The sequence below is a fragment of the Hipposideros armiger genome, unplaced genomic scaffold (assembly GCF_001890085.2).
Source record: "Hipposideros armiger isolate ML-2016 unplaced genomic scaffold, ASM189008v1 scaffold_345, whole genome shotgun sequence".
Taxonomy (NCBI): Eukaryota; Metazoa; Chordata; class Mammalia; order Chiroptera; family Hipposideridae; genus Hipposideros; species Hipposideros armiger.
In genome coordinates, this window is record NW_017731695.1 from 678,532 (window position 1) to 698,760 (window position 20,229).

Below are 20,229 nucleotides of genomic sequence, written 5' to 3' on the forward strand. Positions count from 1 at the left end.
CAACATATAAAAACTGACAACTGATAGTGTTCTAATGCTTTACTAACAAATAATTTAAAAATGAAATAGAAAAAAAATCCCGTTCCCAATGAAAAAGCAGTTAATTGTAAGGTATTCTAGCATAAACTAAAATTCTTTTTAAAATTTTGAAAGATTAAAGAATACCAACATATTTTACCACAGTTAAAGAAAAAAATACCAAAAAATGAAGGGCTATACCATGTTCATTCATTAAAGGATAAAAAAGAAGAAAACTCTACATCTTTCCAAATTATTTTATAAATTCAAGGTAATTCCAATCAAAATCCAGAATATACTATCAAATAAATCTGCAAAATACTAGACAATGTTTATAGAACCATAAACATTTAGTTAATATATAAAAACATGGAAAAGAATTAAAACACACTGAATTTCATATAGTAGTTACCACCAGGGTAGGAAGGAATAAAATCAGGGTGCATACACAGAAAACTTTAACTGTATCCACAATTTCTTTCCCCTGAAAAAAGAAAATATTAGAAGCAAATATGACAATGTTAAGATTTGATAAAGCTGGGTGTCAAGTACTGGGGTCTCCTTTTTATCATGCTCCACTCTGGCATGTTGGAAATACTTCATAATAAAAATAAAAAGATTCTATCACTCTTAAGACTTTTACAAACCATTTAATTTGAAAGCAGCTATAATTCTGTGAATTTGAGAACAATAGCTCTGGAGCCATTTTATTATACCATTTTAGGGTCTGGGGATTACATAATACAGAAAAAAGATAGACAGTAGTCCATTTTATTCTTGGTGTGGCTGAAATTTATTCAACACTGTTGGAGTGCTCCTTATAGTCAAGATATTCTGGTAGGATATGAAAAATAAAAACTGAGTATTTACTTTCAAAGAGCTCATAATTTAGGTGATGAAATAAATTAACTTTCAAAAATAATGGGCAGGTGGGCTGGCTGAGTGGCGCATTGCTTAAGAGCTGGCTTGGGATGCCAGCTCTGAGCAGCAGGGCCCTGGTTCGGATTCCACATGAGGGCCAGTGATGCTGTGCCCTCTACAGCTAAGACAGTGAACAACAGCTTGACTTGGAGCTGGGCTGCCATGAGTCGCTGGCGATGGCACAGGCTGCAGTGGGTTGCCATAAAGCTACCATGTGTGGCTGGCAGCCAGCGTGAGCGGCCAGCAGCTGCCGTGAGCGGCCGTCCAGAGGCCGGCGACTGATCTGCCTCACCTGGGAAGAGCGCAATGATAATACTAACATGGGCCAGTTAAGCTGTGTCCTCAACTAGACTGAAGAACAAAATGACAGCAACTTGTCTGTTCCCTTTCCCTGATTCCCCAGTGCTGTTCCCCTCACCCAATTCCCCAATAAAAGCTTAAAAAACATAAATAAAATAAATGGGCAGGTATTTATGGTCTAGGGGTAAAGTCATACCTTCCTGTATTGCTTTTTCTTTTCCTGTAGGGAAATACTTGCATTACATTGTTTTGTTCTTGCCCATTATGTATGGTTCACTGTAAAACTAACATTAGTATCAACATATTTAATAGTCTAGAGGGAAAGTGTTTCTAATTGTAATTCTTACATAGAAATTTCTTTTTGGTAGGGAAAATGGGAGTGCATTTTAATGACACTCACTAAATACCAGTACCAGTTAAAAATGAAACAGAAAATTCTGTAGTAATTTTAATTTATGTGAAATAAGCTATTAAGCAACCCAAATCTTTCAGCTTTAAGAGCTCTATCCTTATACTCATCTGAACTTATATCTTGATATGAATATGTTATGAATATATCAGTTTTCATTTGATTTTAGGCATTTACATAAACTAGTTGTATATTTTTTTCCCCAAATTATAAATGTGAAGAACCAGTTATAGGGCCCAGCCAAGTGGCTCGGTTGGTTAAGAGTGGGAGATTTGAGCAACAGGGTCGTCGGTTCAATTCCCACATGGGCCAGTGAGCTGCGCCCAAGCTGAGCTGCGGATGAGCTGCCAACAGGTGGCAGGATGGCTCAGCTGATGAGAGCACATGCTCCTAACAACAAGGTTGTTGGTTCGACTCCCGCATGGGATGGTGGCCTATGCCCTCCTGTAATGAAGATTGAACATGGCACCTTGAGCTGAGCAGCTGTGAGCTGCTGACAGAGGGCTGGATGGCGACTGGACTTGGAGCTGAGCTAGCTGCACCCTCTACAACTAAGATTGAAGAACAACAACTTGGCTGTTCCCCTCCCCCAGTTCCCCAATAAAATCTTTAAAGAAAAAAAAAGAGCCAGTTATGAAAGCACACTGCTATGAAGCTACACAAAGACAACTATAAGTACCTTTAAAACTTTATTGAAATTCAGGTTTAGAATTTAACAATTTAATACAATATTATATTGAATATTTTCTAACCAGTATTTTCACCTGCTTTACATGATTTGTGGACACAACTTGTAAGAATTAATATATTCTGCCTAATTTTCCATAATATGCCAATTACATAGTCATTAAAATCTCAGAAACTTCCCTAAAATTTTTATCTCAATGTCAGAATTAAAAAAAATAAGCTCAAATATTGAAAATTTAAGACATTAATATTACAGCCACTGCAGTATAGAAAAAAAAATTTACAATCTTAACTGTTTAAAATTGTTAACATTTATTGTAGTAATACAGTATGAATTTTTAATATAACCATATGAATTTTTCATTAAAATGATCAACCATTCCTTACTGAAGCATGTCCAAAGTTATAAAAATTGTCTCTTTTAAAGTAACCTATACTGAATTAATCCAAAAGTAATTGTGGCACTTTAGATAAGACATCTGTTCTACTGCATATTTTAAGTACCTAAGGTACAGCCTGATCACTAGCAGGTTACTGGAAAAATATCAAGCATGGCTTTCTTTAAGGAGTGAGTCGTTTGGGATCACGGGGGAACATTGAGGTCTGACGAATATTGTGCAATCCCAAAAACAGCATTGTCACTCGTTCCAACCCTAGGGAAAACAAAATAAATATTAATTCCTTTTCTGAAAACCTCTCAGCGTCTTACTTACTGAAAACTACCAACAAAATACTTTTCCTTGTTAGGAAGGAAAATGACTTCTAGTATTTTGAGTTAATTTAAAATTGAGTGTTTGGATCTGATTCAGAAATAGAGTTGATATTGTATGTGGGAAGGACAAAATGAGATATTTGTAAGTTGTATGGATTCTGTGAAATGTGAACTACAAAACTCTATGTAAGTGTCTAAAATTTATGATTTAAACAAATTAAAAAAACCCATTTTACAAGCCTGTATGTATGTTTTCAAATGACATCAGATTCTGCTTACGTAGTTCAGGTCATCAGCATAAGATGAGAGCCATAAACTTGTTCAAGGAAGTTTATTAATAAAAGTACCAGAAATTTATTATAATTCAACAGACATGTAACATGGTGGGTGGTTCCTTGTATAAATGACTCTAGAGTACGTTATTATACTAAATGCTTTGAGTGTAGAATGTGACATAAATCTTGAAATGTGACAGAAATACTATATTACTGACAAGAATTAAGTTCAAGTACCAGCTAAGAAACAGGAAAACCAGCAAATGAAACTTTTTATGTGCAGTTTGATTTATCTATTTCACTAAAGTTGTAGAAGACTAATATACCACACAAAGAAGGCAAGGTCAGAGAATATTTTTATATAGCAACAACTTTTAATTTTAAAGGAATATATTTAACTCTAAAACAAATATAAATAAGAGAATTAACATTTTTATTCTTATTTCTTACTAAAAAACATCTGCAGACGTGTATTTGAACCTTGTGTTATAGTAATCTAACACCACTAAAAAAAAACACTGTATCCCATCTTCCTCTCAAATGTTAATTATCAAAAATAGGTGGTATTTTGATAGCCATTCAAGTGTCCTTCTTTACAAGGTAGTTACAAAAATTTGTAGTATTATACAAAGTGCACATTACTGAATAGTCATGACTTATTCATTAAAATTTAAACTATATATTCAATGTAGCTTTGTTTGTAATAACAAAAGGCTGGTAACAATCTAAATGTCCAGCAACAGGAAGCTGGTTATCCTTTCAATGGACTCTATATGTGATAAAAAAAAGAATGAAAAAGCTTTTTAGGCATTGATAAAGAACGAGTTACTTAGCATAATAGTCTCAAGGTACATCCATGTTGTTGCAAATGGTAAAGTTTCATTCTTTTTTATGGCTGAGTAATAATACTCTGATGGGACAGGGGAGGGAATGGAGGAGAAGGTGAAGGGATTAGAAAGAGCAAATTAGTAGATACAATATAATCATGAGGATATGAAATACAGAATGGGGAATATAGTCAACAATGTTGTAAAGATCATGTAAGGTGCCAGATGGACACTGGATTTATCAAGGGGATCACTTCCTAGACTGTGTAGATGCATGACCAATGCATTGTACAACTGAGGTTGAAGTAGAATAATACTGTATGTCAACTCTAAGAAAAAAAACCCCATATATATGTATATACATATATGTGTGTGTATATGTATATATGTATATATATATATATATGTGTATATATATATATATATATATATATATATATGGTGTCACGGGAGGTGGAGTATATAGCATAAGGAAGATAGTCAATGGTACTGTAACAGTTATATAAGATGTCAGAGGGTAGTACCTTGGGGGAGGGGGGTTATCACTTCGTGAGGGGTGTAAATGTCTAATTATTATGTTGCTTTATACATCTGAAACTGTATTTTACTTACAAAATATAGTAAGTAAACAATTCAAGGTACCGAATAGTTTATATAGTATGGTACAATCTGTGCAAAAATGTATTTTAAAAGTGTATATATTTTTGCATATGCAAAGATTATCTTTGCAGAGCTTGGTGAATGCACACTCTTCTAAAACTTTTAATTTGAAAATTTTTAAAGTATATTACCTATTCACCAAAAACCTCCAAACAAACAACAAAGAAAAATTCAACAGAAGTATAAATTCTGAATTCTTTCTAAGAGTCTTTGATATGGACATCCAAAAGTTGAGTTAGTTAAACATTTACTCATATTACATCACAGAGCGTTATCTTACATATACTCTAGAAGTGGTCCTAAAAGCCGATGAAATGTTACATTTCAACAAAAACATTTAGCAGCAATCTGAGCTAACTCTAAGAAGTTAGTTTGGGGTAATCTGAATGAAATTATGGATTCAGCATGAAAACAGGACATTCAATTAATAAGACATTTTCCTTTTAAACTCTTAAGAGAAAAAGAATGGTAAGATGTTTATTACAATATTTTAGAACATACAAGTTAGCTGTTCATTTTGTTCCTTGGAAATCAAATTTTCACTTGTTATAATTCACTTTAAAAATTCTTATAATTTAAATTGTATTACACATAGCACTTATGTACTTATTTGTAAACAATAACAACATACGAAATTTACTTTTTGTAGTCTAATACTGAAGAAATTTAGTTAGAACTGAATAAATACTTTGCCAATTAAATCTGGGTTGGAAATATTATTGTGATAATATTAAAGGAATATTACCAATGCCTCCACCAGCATGAGGAGGGGCTCCAAAGCGGAAGGAATCAATATATGCCTTAATTTTCTCCAAATCTACAAGAAACCAAGACAAACATAATTTATCATCTTATTTAGCTTAAAAAAGTGCAAAAGCAATTATTGTTCAATGAAGACTAAAACACATAACTGTGTTTCTAAGAAGTCTTTAAAAGGTTTAAAATGTGTTGTTTTCAGAGTACATTACTCTCCTAAATATATTAAACTTGTTTACCAATTCCGTGATGTAAGGCTCTTTCTGTTAGCAGCTGAGGATCATGTATTCTTTGAGCTCCTGACAGTATTTCTTCTCCTCTCATGAACATATCGTAAGAGTTGGACTGTTTCTGCAGGAAAAACAAACAAACAAAAAACACCACTTTTCAAGTGGTTACCATCCTATTTCCATTACACATATGTGGGAAAAAAAAAAATCCCTGTTGCATGAAGAGTATGCTCATTTTTTTCTTACAATTAATGATGTAACTTGCTCCACTGAACATAATTTCTTTAAAACAGGATTAAACTAGTGAAGGTTGAATAATGGCTTCTTCCTTGCCTCTATCAGATTTTATGCTCCCCTTCTCCCACACCTTCCAATACCAAATCAGAGCACCGCATCTCACTGCTAAGAAGTGTGCTGATTCTTACTTCACTTTAGCAACTGAAATGGTTTTAAGCGTGGTAGGAATTTTGGGCCACTTCTGGAACTTCAATTATCAATTAAAATTTCTTTTTTATTTTAAGAACAGCAAATTAAACATCAACTTACCATAGCTTAACCTATTCCCTGTCAAGTTTTAACTATTTTTCCCTGTCTTTCAATAAATCAGTGGTTCTCAAAGTGTGATTCCTGGAACAGTAGCCTCAGTATTACCTGGAACTTGTTAGAAATGCAAATTATCAAGCCCCACCCACACCAACTAATCAGAAAGTCTGGTGATGGGGCCCAGAAATCTGTGCTTTAAAAAGCGCCCCAAGGAATTCTGATGCATATTAAAGTTTGGGAACCACTGCAGTAGAAAAACAGTAAAAGGCTACAAGACATTATTTAGATTAACTCCTAGGACAGAATGTGAATTCTTAGTTCAAGGCCAATAATAAATTTGCTAATGTCTGCAAATCTAGTAATACAATTTATTATTTATATGGTGTTTCTTCCTCCTAATCTTCAAAAAATGACTTTTCTTGTTTTTTTTTAGCTGAGTCATCCTGCCACCTGTTGGCAGCTCAGCGGCTGCTCAGCTCGGGCCGGGACTTGAACTGCTGTTGCTCAGAGCTCAAACTCTTGAGCGAGCTCTTAACCAACTGAGCCACTCGGCCGTCCCGAAAATGAATTTTAATATAGGTTTTTGGGACTGATTTGCTAGAATATTCAGATTTCATTTTGACCTGAATTGACAGAAACTACTAGAAATATATATAACAACGTGACCACTGAAACTGCAAATTACTAATGAAAACCATTATTTCCACTGTACAATTTGACATAGTGACAATAAAGTTTTCCTTCTTCCCCAAAACAGGTTGTTTAAAATCAAATTACTTACAAGATTTCTTGGGTCAGGCATGGTATAGAAAGGTCTTACAGCCAATGGATATTTATCAAGAATATAAAAATCTGTATCATACTATAAAAAAAAATAAATATAATTAAAATACATTTTTTAAAAAGTTTAATAAAAGTAAAAAGAAGGCTAACATTTTGGTAATTACTGTCCTTTTTTATATGTAAGTTTTGTGCTTTAAGATTATTGTAATAACACTGTATATACAATAATTATTCTGCTTCTTTCAAGTAATATCTGTAGCCTATCGTATTTTGCCATGTTCTACAAATGCGTCCAATACTTAATTTTTAGGAGCTGTTGACTATTCAATCATAGTTCAAATGTTCATTTTTCTTTTTTGTGGGGACATGTAATCTCCCTCTAATTTCTCCCACACCAAAAATTATGCAGTAAACTTCTTTGATTTTCATTTTTTCCTTTGCTCTTCTAGCTCATTTAGTTCTTCTGATGTATTTTATAGCTGTTTATGTTCAATTATCCCAAATGTCTCTTCAAAAACCTTGATTATCTTTCCAATAACTAAAATTTTAGTTTAGTTATCAAAAAGAAATTTGGTAGTTTTCTTCAAATGAAAAATACAATTGAAATAAATAACATTAACATGAAATTATGACATTTTTGTTGGAAAGAATACTTACTATGTGACCTGGATATAATTAAAAAGAAATCAATCACATTTCAACTGTTTTGACGATAAATATTTTTGCCAAAACTGGAGTGTAGAGGGAACGTCAACAGAGCCGACAAAGTGTAACTGGCTCTGCTGAAATAACATTTTAAAGGCATAAACTCTACAAACTCAACATTGCAGTTTCAGAAATGAGTTAATTCCCCAGTCAGTTTAACATTTTATTGTGTAACCAGCAGGAGGAGCTCAAGGACTGTTTTCATTTCATTAAACAATTCTCTTAATTTCTTTAAAGAACACACTAAATTTAGCTTTTATCTTTGGAGTTTTAGAAAATGAGACGGGAAAGTAGCTTTCACATAAGAGGCAGAAAGGAGACTTGTTCTTGCTCAAAAGTCCCATGATCAGCAGGAGTATTCAGGGAAGACCATTTCTAAATAATTTCAAATCATTTTGAGGTCTTTTCTAACAAATCTGACAATTTAACATAGCTATCACTTTTAGAATAATAAGAAAAATCAGAAAATTGAATATTAAACTAATAAAATCATACTATTCTAGAAAAATTAGTCCCCTCTGCAACTGTTCTTTAACATCAGGATACATTTTAGATTTAGAAAAAGAAATACAGCATGTACAAGAGTCCTACCTTTTCCTTTACCAAACGGCCCAACAGCTTTTCATTTGGTGTACTGAAAAACAAAGCAAAGCAAAACAAAACAAAACAAAACAAAACATGAGATCAGGTGTTTGAAGATCAAACAGCAACTTAAAAGAATAAGCACATAAGGCACTTCTTTTATTTGAAGTCCAGGGATAAAAAATCCAGCCAAAATACATAGTTGTCTATTCTGCTCCTTTTTAAAAAGGCAAATGCTACTGGAGATGACTTATAAATGCAGCTGGTACAGTGACTTAGCATTTAGAAGGTGCTGCCTAATACTATTTAAATAAAACCTTACACAGACTTTGGCAACTGATTCAGAAATAACATGGATACATAATTTCCTACAATTACATATAATACAAGTTCACTATACCAACATAGGCTATTCTTATCATTAAGTGGTTCCACTTCAAAATGGTCTCTCCTTTTTGTTACTCTTTATCAAAAGTTTATAAAACAAAAACCATTGTTTCTAAGTCTTTAAAATATAATATTGTTTATATAAACCAGTTAAGTTTCTACAGCCGAGAGGTTGCTACTTTAGCATCTATCCTATTTAAGAACAATTTCCAAAATACTTAAGAAAATATTGCCCAACTTAATGTAATTATAGAATGCATGGTTTGCCATACGATGTCATCTAGCAATGTAGGGGATGCCAAAACCATATATATATTTGTTAAACAAACAAAAATATAGGATTTTGAGTGAAATGTTTTATTTAAAAACCCTAAAAAAAATGACAATTATCCCTTTCCCTCTTACATCCATATGAATTGTTGTGATACCTTATTTTAACTTAAGAACACGTTAACAAAATATAGTCATTTCATATCTTTCTTAAATTACATAATTTGTTTCAAAATTATAAGTTGTATGAACTGAATTTATATCAAATAAAGAATAATGATTTTTAAAACTTTGGAGATCTTACCAGTTTTATGCCCTAATCCTGTATGGGGATGAATATAGACTGCTGTCTACCTTCTCTAACACCACTAATTGACAGAGTTAACATCTTAGATGATAAAACCACAGGCAAAAGTCCCTATATTCTTTAAAGCGTTACAAGTATAGGGGGAGGAAACAAAAAAAAAAGATGTTTATAAATAAAATTACTGAAGCTTAGGCAAACCACATTCAATCATAACATTTTATTTCAGACCACACATTAAACAAAACGGCATCATACTATATACCAAAAAATTAATAAAACTGAAGTTTATCAGCTGGGTGAAAAAAAATCACTCATTAATATATTAATTCTTTCATATCTTAAACCTAATTGCTAAAGTTTTAAAAATTCCAAAGACAAACCTCAGATCTTCTTCATCTCCCATTTCAATTCCAGCTTCCCTAAGCATAGCCAGTGCTTCACAATACTCTAGTCTTAAAGTTGGCTCCAAAAATTTGAATGGCTCACATGGGAATTGTTTATTCACTGTCTGAATTTCAGTTTGAAACCTATTTGAAGAATGATTTAGAGTTAATAAAAACGTGTGAGATAAACAAGTTTCCCCACAGGAGGTCACTGTGGCAATACATAAAAATCATTTTAAAAAGTTTCAACACTGGCGAAATAAGGAGCACACTCTTGATAGTACAGTTTTTTTCTTTTAGCAAAGCAACATTTTTAACATTTCACAGAAGTCGCTATCTGTGCAATGAAGAGGAAAGGGCAACCCCTGAGAGGTTCAGGGGCAGAAGCTCCATGGTCAGCTAAGCACCCTCTCTAGCTAAACCACTCAGCCCCACCCACACGCCCCCCAACTGCCCGAGAGCCCGTTCCGAAGTGGCTGGTGGACAGGGACCCAAGAGCCTACTGTACATACTATTAGTTCTATGCGTTTCACTGATAATTTTGAAATTCAGACTGAAATGCTTTTAGAGCAAAGCTTTGTGTAAAATCAGCCTCAGTACAGAAATTGTCTCAGGAACTGTTAGACTTATCAGCAGTAGTAGCAACAGCTAAGAAAAAATATGAGATGTGTTCAAAAGATATGGTGAATGTTTAATAAACAAAAATTTATTACAGTAAAAGATACACTGCCATTAATCCCCCTCAAAATACTGCCCCTTGCTTCAGACACACTTATCTCATCGTTCTTGCCACTTTCTGAAGCAGTTCTGGGAGTCCTCTTTTGTCTTTACTTCATCCTCCATCATGACAATGCTCCGTGTCACACATTGCCTCTGGTATACGGCAATTTCTGTCAAATAAAAACATTACAGTGTGTCCTCGTCCACTTTATTCACTGGATCTGGCACCTTGTGACTTCTGGCTCTTCCCCAAAGTCAAAATGATTCAGGACATCCAGGCAGCTAAGACAGTGCACTCACGAAAGAGGACTTCCAGAATGCTTCAGAAAGTGGCAAGAACGATGGGATAAATGTGTTCGAAGCAAGGGGGAGTATTTTGAGGAGGATTAATGGCAATGTGTCTTCTACTGTAATAAATTTTTAAAAACTTAAACATTCACCATATTTTTTTTATCACACCACGTAACTAGTAAGAATTGAGAACCTGTCTTTGTCACATAAAATCATGTTTGAGCTTTTTTTTTCTTGTCCAACATCTTAGCGAAGCTGCAGCTGTAGCCACTACTATCCGCACTTTGCCATTCCACTCAAAGACAAGAAGATGCTGGAAAGTCAGCCAAGAAAGACAAAGACCCAGTGAACAAATCTGGAGGCAAGGCCCCAAAGAAGAAGTGGTCCAAAGGCAAAGTTCGGGTCAAGCTCAATAACCTAGTCTTGTTTGACAAAGCGACATAGTACAAACTCTGTAAGAAAGTTCCCAACTAGAAGCTTATAACCCCAGCTGTTGTCTCTGACAGGCTAAAGATCCGTGGTGTTTTGGAGACGGCAGCCCTTCAGGAGCTCCTTAGTAAAGGAGTTATTAAATTAGTTTCAAAGGACAGAGCTCAAGCAATTTACACCAGAAACACCAAGGGTGGGGATGCCCCAGCTGCTGGTGAAGATGCATGAATAACAGGTCCCACCAACTGTACATTTTGAAAAATAAAACTTTATTAAATAAAAAAAATCCTGTTTGAATCAGTGTATGTACCAAGAAAAAGTGTTATCAAAAAAGTAAGTTAGAGGTGGCCAAAATGGCAGATTAGACAAAAAAAAAAAAAAAAAAGTTAATGAGTGAAATTTAAACACTTAAAATATTTAATACCATTTCTCAGTCTTTGGTTGTTACCACGGTGGCACTGAAGAATAAAACTTTACAACTCATATCAGCTAACAGAAACATAAAATACCCATTTTATGAGTTACTGAAAAATTTGAATTTTTAATCCTTTAATACTTATCATCAAGGAAGACCAAATTAATGAATACTTATCTTATTTTCCCCCATTCCCATTATACTGTAAGTTTGTTTAGGAGAGTGCCAATTTCTTTCCCATTTTAATAATCACTATTATAGTGTCTACCTTCTAAACAGTAGGCATAAGACAAAAATGCTGCTGTGGAGGATGGTATTTTATTAAGGTTAAAAAGTGTATTTTTGCTGAAGTATGTATGGGTGAAATGATAGCTAGGATTTGCTTCAAAATGATAGGGGGGTGGGAGAAATGGGTAAAATGAAACTGGCTATGTATTGACAGTGGTTCAAACTGGGTAATGAATACATGGGGTTCATTAGGCTAGTGTCCCTACCTTTGCATGTGGTTTTACATTTTCCATAATTAATAGAATTGAAAAAAGTATGTTTACATTCTACAAAAGAGTAGAAATTAAAACAGTATCACTTACTGATTAGTTTTAAAGACTTTCATGGAGCAATAAAGCTTAGCCATTGATTTATTCAAATCTTGGTAGAAGAAGAGTTAAGACAACCCCAGTCATTGATTTTTACATTGCTTTTCTTTGCTTTGGCTATTATCTCCCATTCATGTATATCAATGGTAATACAAAAATATGACTATCAATATCTTAAAATACATTTGTATATTATTCTTCTATGATAGATGGATATTAATGAAAAACATGAGAGGGACATGACACAAGCCAGGGAATACAATTTAGAACTGACATAGAAACTTAAAATTCCTAAATAATTTATAGACTATACAAAGAACATTTTTATTTCCAAGTTGCCCCCTTAAGTCTACTGAAAAAGTCCAGTGATAATGGTGTCCGAGTCTCTAACTTATAAGTAGAGATTTGATTAATTCCAAAGGCCTGATTCATGAATGGTCTGTTGTTATAAAAACCAAAATGGAAATTTCATATTCTAATATTAAAAAGGGAAGATATCATCAATACCTAAAATAAATGGATTTCAGAAACTTTCTTGAATTATAAATGTGAAAGCTCTGTTACTTCATCGTAATTTCAAAAGATATTTTGTTTTATAAGAACATTAGTTATTCCATAGATTAAATCTGAATGACAGTTACTTAAAATAAATTGTACTGAAATGTTTCGGAGAACAAAGGTTTTTTTTTAAGGCTGTCTGCAATTAACTAGTCATTAAAGGTGCAATGCAATGTAAAGAATGCCTGGAAAATATTGGTGCATATGCTACAACATTTTTATAAGATCAATGATTAATTTCTGTTCTTGAAATTACTTATTAGACTTGTAATGGGTAAATAAGCTTCACAATATTTCCGAACTCTTTAGGTATCAATGAAGCACATCCAAATGCATCAACAATTAATAGTTAAATCAGTGGTCTTCAAATAAAAATTTCCAATACAGTCTTTTGTCAGTTATCAAAGCACTAGAGAAAGTCTGTAATAGCCTACTTAATATTGAAGTACTGTCACAAGTATGGAGAAAGGGGAAAAAAAAGACTCTCTTGATCCTACTTAATTTGCTTTCTGTTTTCTTATTTCCTCTATGTTAAACATCATCACAGGTAAGAAACTTTCAATGACCTTTAAGGGAGGAACTATTTGCCAGTTTAGAGGGTTTACCTAAATGAACATTATACGTAAATCAATTTTCTGAACATCAAGAACATGTCTAGTAATTTTCTTTAAATGTTGTCAATTCACCAGGCCCAAATAAGTCGAAAGTCCCTTCCAGTGTACTAGTTTCTAATCTTTATTGGGCACTCATGTAAATATAAATTGATCTAAGAATTAACCCTTCCTGACACAGGCTTAACATACACAGAGATTCAGTAAAGGTTAGAAACTAGTAGAATGAATGAACTTTTTACCTCTGAGGTAAGTTATATCACCTTGATTTATAATAGCTGAGAAATAATTTGCACAAGGCTCACCCAGATAGGTAGCAGGATAGGGATTTGAACTTAGGCTACCTGGATCTAGCTGAATCCAAGCTATTAGTCACCACCTCATAACTACCTCCCAAATAATAATAAACTGCTATAAAAATAACATAGGCTCTTTTTCTTGAGACAGTCAGGATGTCAGTATAAAGGAAAATACAAATATAGTTAGGCTGTTTATAATCTGGTAAACTTCCCCATCAAAATGAGGTTACCTAGCTGAAGTCCCAGTTGACTTGGATCCAGAAGAGTATTTAGAGTGTAGATTTTTTTTTTTTTTAAAGATTTTTATTGGGGAATTGGGGGATGGGAACAGTGCTGGGGAATTGGGGAAGGGGAACAGACAAGTTGCTGTCCTTTTGTTCTTCAGTCTAGTTGTGGAGGACATTGCTTCACGGGCCCAAGTTGGCACCATCATTGCGCTCTTCCCAGGCAAGGCAGATCAGTCGCCAGCTTTTGGACGGCCACTCACGGCGGCTGCTGGCCGCTCACGCTGGCTGCTGGCTACACACGGTAGCCCATGGCAACCCACTGCAACAGGGGCTGCAGCCTACGCCGTCGCCGGCGACTCATAGCAGCCCAGCTCCAGGTTGAGCTGTTGTTCAGCATCTTAGCTGTGGAGGGCAGCGTCACTGGCCCTCATATGTGGGATCTGAACCGGGGTCCTCTGGCGTCCCAAGCCAGTTGTTAATCAATGCGCCACTCGGCCGGCCTGGAGTGTGGATTTTTTTCACTAATTAACTGATCATCTAACTATTACTAGCAAGTCTTTATATGTACACATAAGTTCAATAAAAATTTAGTTTACACATTTCAACTCAAGAATTGCTTTATTTTGAAGAACCCAAATTGATTTGAAATTAAGTCCATTTAGGGATATGAAAAAAAAATTTTTTTTTTACCTTTCTTGAAGTCCTTTGAATATTTGTACTAAGGTGTCAGCAATTTCTTGCACAACTTCATGATAATGGTAATTAAAAGCCATTTCAATGTCCAAACCAACAAATTCAGTTAGGTGTCTGTGGGTATTAGAGTCTTCAGCTCTGAACACTGTAACATTAACAAAAGAAAAACAAAGTAAATGGTGTTTTATATCTTGGGAAACTGGGATTTAAATACAAAATTCTATTTACTAGTACTCAAATGTACTATTTTCATTATCACTATAGGGTTGGAAAAGCCTTTGATAAGCCTCTTGGAAAGCAAGTTTATTACAAACTCCTACAGTCATGTAGTAAAAGCTGTAACAAATGTAAATTAATAAATGAGACTCCTGAGAACCCCGAGGGAATAAAAGATCCTGAGGTGCCTTTTCAATAATTAAAAATGGATTCAATATAGTGAATTCTCAATTTTATTAAAACTTGACTCAAGCTAAATGAAATCTGTACAAATGAAGTAACATTATACACATTTCGGCCACTACCTCCATCCAGCTCTTATCCTCACTGCACTTTCCTCCTTTCCAGTCTTCCTGACTCTAGCTCTGCTCCATCTTTTACATTAATACTCCTATAACACATCTTTGCTCAGTAACTTACAATGGTTCCCAAATGATTACTGTAGTAAGACATAAAATGACAAAGTCTAGAATCTTTATGCTTTCATAATTTAATCCTATCCTATTTTTCCCGTTTCTTAATACTTACTAGTCTTATTTTTATTTTCTCCCATGCTCTTTACTCATCTTGCTTCTTCTGACTGGAATGCTATCTCCATTGTCTTTATCTCTTACTCTGTCCTTAAAGCCCATTTCGGTTTGAATTTTCTTTTATGGTGACTCTAGCAAATTCCATCTTCTCTCTTTTTACACTACCTATACCACACCATTAGCATTAATCTGCTAACTGTATAGCACAATCATTATTCACCATGAAAAACCAGTTGATTGATTATTCCCTGTGACTATATATGTATGCATGTCTTATTTTGTGTTGGGAGCAGAGACATGTTTATTCCCTTGTCACTCAAAGCCTGGTTTGCGAATCAGCAACATCAGCAGTTCCAGGAGCTTGTGAGCACTACAGAATCTCAAGCATCACCCCAGACCTGATTGGCAGTACCTGCAATTTTACCAAGATTGCCAGGTGATTTGTGTGCACATTAACATTTGAGAAGTGCTGGGTGATTCTTCTTGTATGTACAAAGTGCCTAGTGCAAGGCTATACCGGGGGTGCCAAAAAAATGTATACATGTGGATGCTTTGGTCAGTGTTGCTCAAGCAGTAGACGGCCATCATCAGAAGTGTCTGGATGCTGATGGTAACCACTTTGCTCAACTCTTGTAATTGCAGAAGTCAAATGTGACTTGTATTCATCTTTTGTTATTGGTATATATCGACTGTTACAATTTTAATACCATTTTCCTTTCTTAAGATGTTTATACATTTTTTTTGGTACCCTCTGTATATACAGCAAGTGTTCAACATGTAATTATTTAATAAATTCAGATATTAAGACATTTAATGATCTTGCCAGTTTCTCTATTCGCAGGTATTTAATTTTTATTAAGTATTAAAAAAAAACTTCCATATTTAAAATAACTTGCTAAGTTTTTAACAATGAAGTAAAGCTGGTTTTTGCTTATTGTTAGCTTCATAAAAGGATCTGTCACATGATTATGTGTCCGTGCTTGACTTTTAGCAAATATATCTTAAACACCATGTTAATATAATCTATTAAATCAGGCATTTGTTATTAATTTCTATTGGACTTTAGCATGTTATCAATACTAAGTACAGTACAAATAGTAATAGTAAAACAGAAGAGCTTTCGAATAAAATTGGTGGCAAAGTATCTAGAGGTACATTTGTAAACTTACAACAGTAGTAAGAAGCTATCAAGGACAATAAAATATATAATTTGAAAGATCGCAACAACTACAAGTTCTTTAGTGTTGATGGAGAGTTGAAAGGACAGTCCAAATGGGAGCTAATTCTGTTCTAATTACACTTATAATTAATATCCTTCGATATATTTCGCAGGGTGTATATTTTCAAAGCATGCATTTTAAAAATGAGATATTCCCCAAATAAAAGCTTTCTTCCTTATTCTTCCATAGGAATATATAATACTTATGATTCTATTCACATAAATGATGCTCAACTGTTTGAAGAACTATTGAGCATCCAGTTTTGTTTTTTTTTTACAAATGTCTACCCAAGCATATTGTCATTTTTACCTCAAAGTCTAGTGCTTTTGAAGTCATCATATAAAAGGATTTAAGCTTTAAAAATGTGTATAAAATGTGTTTCTAAAACCCTAACTATGGTACAATTAATGAATTTTGAGACAACAATAATTGCCAAAACCTTACCTGGTCCAATACAGAAAACCTTTTCAAAATCAGCACAAATACACATTTGCTTGTATAGCTGTGGAGACTGAGCCAGATACGCATTGTTTTTAAAATATGACACAGTAAATACATTGGCTCCCCCTTCACTGGCAGCTGAAATAGAAACATTTATGTTATCATAATCAATTGTAAGCTTATCAATGCAAACTTCTAATAAAAAAAGTTTATATTTTTTATTCAAGTATTTCACTTAAAAAAAACAGCTGGAAAATCAAGAATTGCAGAGAAACCATTGTCTATGTATGTCTTACACCTGCTTATAAACAGTTTATATTTAGGAGAGATCGCTTCTTTGCTAAACCTTAATTTTACTTCTTTGGATATATACACTCCGTTTCTGCATCAATTTCAAGTCTATTAAAGCTACTTTAGGGTTGTGAAATTTTTTTTACAAAGGAAAAAAGATATTCTTAATTTTTCTAACAAGAATGCAATGTTCAATTTTTTATTTACAACTAAATGTCATTCATAACACATACTTTTGGTGTTATTTAAGCAACTCTAATGATTAAGAGGTGGTTCTCATATAAGAATGAGAATTAATGAGATTTTTCCCATCTGCAATTATTAGTATTAATTTTATAATGCAGTTTATACAAAACAAAATCGCAATACCAATTTAAAGAGAAACCTACAGAATGAAAATAGTTTCTGGTGCAACTTACATAACCACAATCTAGCTTCGTGTGTTATTGCCTCATTTTATAATCATTATCACAATGATTCCTGAAATAAGGGGGTGTAGTAATATTGATGTTAGCGATATGTGACTGCTGTTATATAGCACAGTCTTTGAAATAAATAGTCTCATAGCAATAAACATTAAAGGATACTTGGGATTCTTAAATTTTAAAAAAACTAATATTAAGCAACTTGGGGGAAAACAAATTATCTCTACACTTGATCTTAGCCCAAAGGCTGAGAAGTAATAGCAAATTATTTTTAAAAATTAAGAGAAATATATTAAAGCATACCTGAGATAATTTTAGGAGTTTGGATCTCCACAAAACCCTTGTTAATTAAAGTCTCTCGGAAAAGATGGCAGATGCCAGACTGCAGACGAAAGACTGCCTGACTAGTTGATGTCTATAAAATAATAACATTTAATTAAATCAATTTGACAAAAATGAAATAAATGAATGATACTTCCTGGGTGGTGCAGGGCTTAGTGGAGGATGTAATACCCCATCTAGAGTGTTAGCTGATGTTGCCATTTGGGCCCAATATTGCCAGATTCACCTCCAACTTTTTTTTTTTTTTTAATTGGGAAATTGCGGGAGGGGAACAGTGTTGGGAAATTGCGGGAGGGGAACAGTGTTGGGGAATTGGGGAGGGGGACCAGCCAAGTTGTTGTTCTTCAGCCTTAGTTGTGGAGGGCGCCAGTCACCATCTGGCTGCCCGTCAGCAGCTCATTGCCTTTAAGCTCAAGGTGCTGTGTTACAAGCTTAGTTGCGGGTGGCCGTAGCCACCATCCCATGCGGGAGTCGAAGCAGCAGTCTTGTTGTTAAGAGCACACGCGCTCTATCCACTGAGCCATTCGGGCAGCAGCTCAGCTCACCATCCAACAGGCAGTCTTGTTGTTAGGAGCACGTGCTCTCACCAGCTGAGCCACCATGCTACCTGTTGGCAGTTCAGTGGCAGCTTAGATCGGGTGCAGCATCACTGGCCCATGTGGGAATAGAACCAGTGGCCCTGTTGCTCAGAGGTTGCACTCTTAAGCTAACTCTTAACCAACTGAGCCACTTGGCTGGCCCCTTACCTCCAACTTTTTAAGGAAAGCCATTTAGATCTAATGTGAAAACCCCATTTTTCAATGGTGGCAATGAATTTAAATTAAAAAAAAAAATGATGTGGGCCAAAGAAAAATACTCTTTGGGCCAAATTCTAGAGGCTTAACCAATAACTTGTATGAACAAATACCACAGACAAATACAGTATGATGTCTAACTACTGTGGACAAAATTATGAAAACCCTGAGGTTTATAGGCTGTAGGATTTTTTTTCTTTTAAAGATTTTACTGGGGAATTGGAGGAGGGGACAGTGTTGGGGAATCAGGGAAGGGGAACAGACAAGTTGCTGTCCTTTGGTTCTTCAGTCTAGTTGTGGAGAACGTCACTTCACTGGCCCATGTCGGTATTGTGATCATTGCACTCTTCCTGGCTGAGGCAGACTGGTTGCTGGCCCCTGCATGGCCGCTTACGGTGGCTCTTAGCAACTCACACTGGCTGCCAGCCGCTCACGCTGGCTGCCAGTCACTCGCAGTCGCAGTAGCTTATGGCAGCCAACTGCAGCCTATGCCATTGCCGGCGACTCACAGCCAGCTCCAGGTCGAGCTGTTGTTCACCATCTTAGCTGTAGAGGGCAGTGTCACTGGCCCACATGTGGGATCCGAACCGGGGCCCTGCAGCTCAGAGCTGGCGTCCCAAGCCAACTCTTAACCAACGCTCCACTCGGTCGGCCCTAGGCTGTAGGATTTTTGATTATTGCTAACCTTCACATACCACAAATTAATATGGAAAAAGTAAAGGCAGATAAAAAGCAAATAATCAGGGGAAACATATGCTAAAGGCTGATGTGTATGGCTGCAGAAAAGTTGGAAAGAACTCATAAGGTGACAAAGAATTTAAGCTTTAGGTAGAATGTGTTACATAAAGGAGGAAGATGTGGTCAAAAAATTAAGAAAGAAAGATGACATTGGTTTTACTACAATGATGAAACCACTGAACTCTTTCACTTGTAACCAAGCCAGAAAGGGAAACAGAAGACCAATGAGATTACTATATAAACCGTCAGGGCCAACTACTTATTTATTATTAATTCTGTGCTCAGATCAAATTCAAAGGATTGAGGCATTAATTACTAATCTCTACGAGATTGTTCTAAAATGCGCACATAATTTCTTTCACAATTTTGTAGTGATAGTAATGGTTATGTTTCCATTTGCTGACTAACTTGTCTAAAACAGGTATCACCTGGAAGCAAGCCCATTTACTGGCTTCGCATTCCTTTGTCATTTTAAAATGAAGCAAGTCAACACCCTGTGAACTTATTATTCGACTGTCCTTGTTGTCTGCATTCTTTTTAGGGGAAGGGTCAGTTGGAAAGGTAACTTGTTTCTTGTATTATCATACTTACACACAGGCAAAGGCCAGTTAGTACCATAAGCCTGAGATGGGTATGGT

At 34.9% G+C, this 20,229-nt stretch overlaps 1 protein-coding gene and 1 pseudogene across 2 annotated transcripts in view; one reads left to right on the forward strand and one right to left on the reverse strand.

Annotated features, from left to right (window-relative positions):
• Window positions 1-2,318: 2,318 nt before the first annotated feature.
• DARS1 (aspartyl-tRNA synthetase 1) overlaps window positions 2,319-20,229 on the reverse strand; it is a 62,027-nt gene continuing 44,116 nt past the window's right edge. For both annotated transcript variants that reach the window (XM_019661349.1, XM_019661348.1), the window contains 9 exons: window positions 18,021-18,132; window positions 17,005-17,139; window positions 14,592-14,739; window positions 9,753-9,899; window positions 8,418-8,460; window positions 7,120-7,200; window positions 5,805-5,916; window positions 5,555-5,626; window positions 2,319-2,988 (listed from right to left, as the gene is read on the reverse strand). In XM_019661349.1, coding sequence (XP_019516894.1) covers window positions 2,897-2,988; window positions 5,555-5,626; window positions 5,805-5,916; window positions 7,120-7,200; window positions 8,418-8,460; window positions 9,753-9,899; window positions 14,592-14,739; window positions 17,005-17,139; window positions 18,021-18,132 — 942 coding nt within the window. In that variant the 3' untranslated portion in view covers window positions 2,319-2,896. The remainder of the gene's footprint in view (window positions 2,989-5,554; window positions 5,627-5,804; window positions 5,917-7,119; window positions 7,201-8,417; window positions 8,461-9,752; window positions 9,900-14,591; window positions 14,740-17,004; window positions 17,140-18,020; window positions 18,133-20,229) is intronic.
• Window positions 10,421-11,580, forward strand: LOC109392717 (40S ribosomal protein S25 pseudogene; annotated as a pseudogene).